Raw genomic sequence first — 2292 nt, 5'->3', positions numbered from 1 at the left:
TGGTAATCAGCTGCCTTGTAAGGTTCCTTCTGTCAAATGAAACAGTTCTGCACCTAGAGCTCCGAGTTGGAGGAACTTCTGGAATCACATTCGTGTTTCAGTTGGGTTTGCAGTGCAAACCACTACATTAAGTAACACCTTGGTTAACAGCTCCTGGCACAGTTAGCTAACATCTTGTCCAGACGGGAAGTACAAATGAGAGCCTGCCAGCTCCTCCCCCAGACCCCTACAGGCCTTCATCCAAAGGCTTGGTGCTCTGCAATGACTGTGGGGCGGAGCTGCCATTCAGAGATCAGGATGTGTGCAATTCATCTCAACAGTTCTGCCCAATCCACAGGGGTAAAAAATGGGTGAGATTTGATATCTTCGACACCGGCCACTCCAGCACCCAGACGTTCCAGGGGGTTGAACTGCAAGAGCTAAAAAAGAAGGATTTAGTGAATCACAGGAATCCAACTAGTGAATCAAAGGAAAGCACTTCTAAACAGAACCTCAGGGACAAATTGGCTTTGTAGCCAGCTGGCCATTTTCATAAAAGACAGCAACATCTCCCACCACTCTAGCTGTGGGGTCGAGGGTGGATCTAACTGAATTTATGGTTTTTCAACTGTTATGAAAGATGACCTTGGGTGATTTACTGCATCTCCTTCAAGCTCACATAGTATAAGAAGAACAATGTCCTATTCCCAAGGTACCATGGGACTTTATTAGATACTGCACTAAATTCAGAACTCATACGTTTCGGCAAAGTAAACTTTAATTGCTAACCAGCTACTACAATGCTCTGGACTAAACTTCACCTAAAGTCTAAACAAGCTAATCTGTATCCCTAAATCTTGTTCTTCGGAGTTGATGGCTCAAATGAAGTAATTTCATCCACTGCATGAAACAGGTTTTGATTTCTTCAGAAATAGAAATCATATGTTAAAAAAATGTTATGTGAACAAGATTGTTAAGAGTGGAAAGCCCTGGCCACGCTGGAAGAAGACATCTTGAGATAGTCATGCATCCTCAAATGGACATGCTACAAAATTCACATATTATCAATATATGCAGTTTGGGTTTTTTAAAGGAAATTTAGAGCTGTGGAAGCGCCATCACAATTCAATTTGTAAGCACTCTGATGGTCCGCAAGTTTCCTCGTGGCCTTCTGCAGTGAACCCCCACCCAACCCCAGCCCAAAGCAACCACTGATCTGCTGTCTCCGGGAATTTGCCTTTTCTGAACATTTCATGTAAATCAGATCACAAAATTCATAGTCTTTGTAGCTCCTTTTTTTTTCCCCCACTCAGAATGTTTTTAAGATCCATCCACACTCTGGCAGGTACCAGGACTGTGCTTTCTGAATCATGTCCCACTGTTTGCAGACACCACATTTGGTTAATCCCATCATCAATTGGGAAACCTCTGGACTTTCCAGTTTGGAACTACAATAAATAAAATTGTTATTAACATTTAGACATATTTTTCTCATTTCTGTGGAGCACATCCCCGGAGTAGGACTGCTGGGCCACATGGTAAGTTTGTGAGTAACTTTTTAAGAAATCATCAGTTACTTTGCTCCAGGGCCTTAGCGTGGTACACTCCCAGCAGGAATGCGCGAGGATTTCAGCTTCCCTAGCACCTCAGTATTTGGTCTATTTGCTAAAAGTCTAGTGCACGCGAGCAAGATCTTACTATGCTTTTACTTTGGATCCCTAGCCTCAGACGGTGCTGAGCAGCTTTGCCTGCAACGAGTCATGCATAGAGCTTCACTGGTGAAATAATCTTTTGCCCACTTTACAACTAAGTTGTTTGTCTTATTCACTTACCAGACTTCTTTGTACATTCTGAATTCAAGTCATAACAGGTCTTACGTTTTCCCTCAGCCTGTGGCTTGTCTTCATTTTCTAAATGCTGTCTTCTGAAATGCTCAATGTTTTGATTCTAATGAAGTCTACTTTATCAATATTCCCTTTTATGATTTGGTGTCATGCCTATTCTTTATTTAACCCAAAGTCAGGAAACTTTTCTCCTATACTTTCTTCTACAGTTTTTATTCTCCTGGATCTTACATTTAGGTCTGCAAGCCACTTTGTGTTATTATTTTTCCCCGGTGGTATGAAAGGTCTTAATAATCGTGTTTTAATCCCATGAATGAATATTTGATTTCCCAGCACCATTTGTTAAAAAAAACAATGTCGTCTTAAATGCCATCATGTGTAAATTACCTAGTGTAAGTTCTCCAATGTCATTCCTCCCTTCACAGTTCTTTTCTTTCTTTCTTTCTTTCTTTCTTTCTTTCTTTCTTTC

The 2292-nt window shown here is 41.1% G+C and overlaps 1 protein-coding gene across 4 annotated transcripts in view; it reads right to left on the bottom strand.

Moving 5' to 3' along the window:
• Window positions 1-293: 293 nt before the first annotated feature.
• The window catches only part of Rps6kc1 (ribosomal protein S6 kinase C1), a 174312-nt gene continuing 172313 nt past the window's right edge, over window positions 294-2292 (bottom strand). For all 4 annotated transcript variants that reach the window (XM_023710212.1, XM_023710208.1, XM_023710209.1 and 1 more), the window contains one exon: window positions 294-419. In XM_023710212.1, the coding sequence (XP_023565980.1) occupies window positions 309-419 (111 nt within the window). In that variant the 3' untranslated portion in view covers window positions 294-308. The remainder of the gene's footprint in view (window positions 420-2292) is intronic.

The sequence above is a fragment of the Octodon degus genome, unplaced genomic scaffold, assembly GCF_000260255.1.
Source record: "Octodon degus isolate 3935 unplaced genomic scaffold, OctDeg1.0 scaffold00017, whole genome shotgun sequence".
Lineage (NCBI taxonomy): Eukaryota > Metazoa > Chordata > Mammalia > Rodentia > Octodontidae > Octodon > Octodon degus.
Note: the sequence above shows the minus strand (reverse complement) of the source record. Positions and strands in the feature narration are given on the sequence as shown.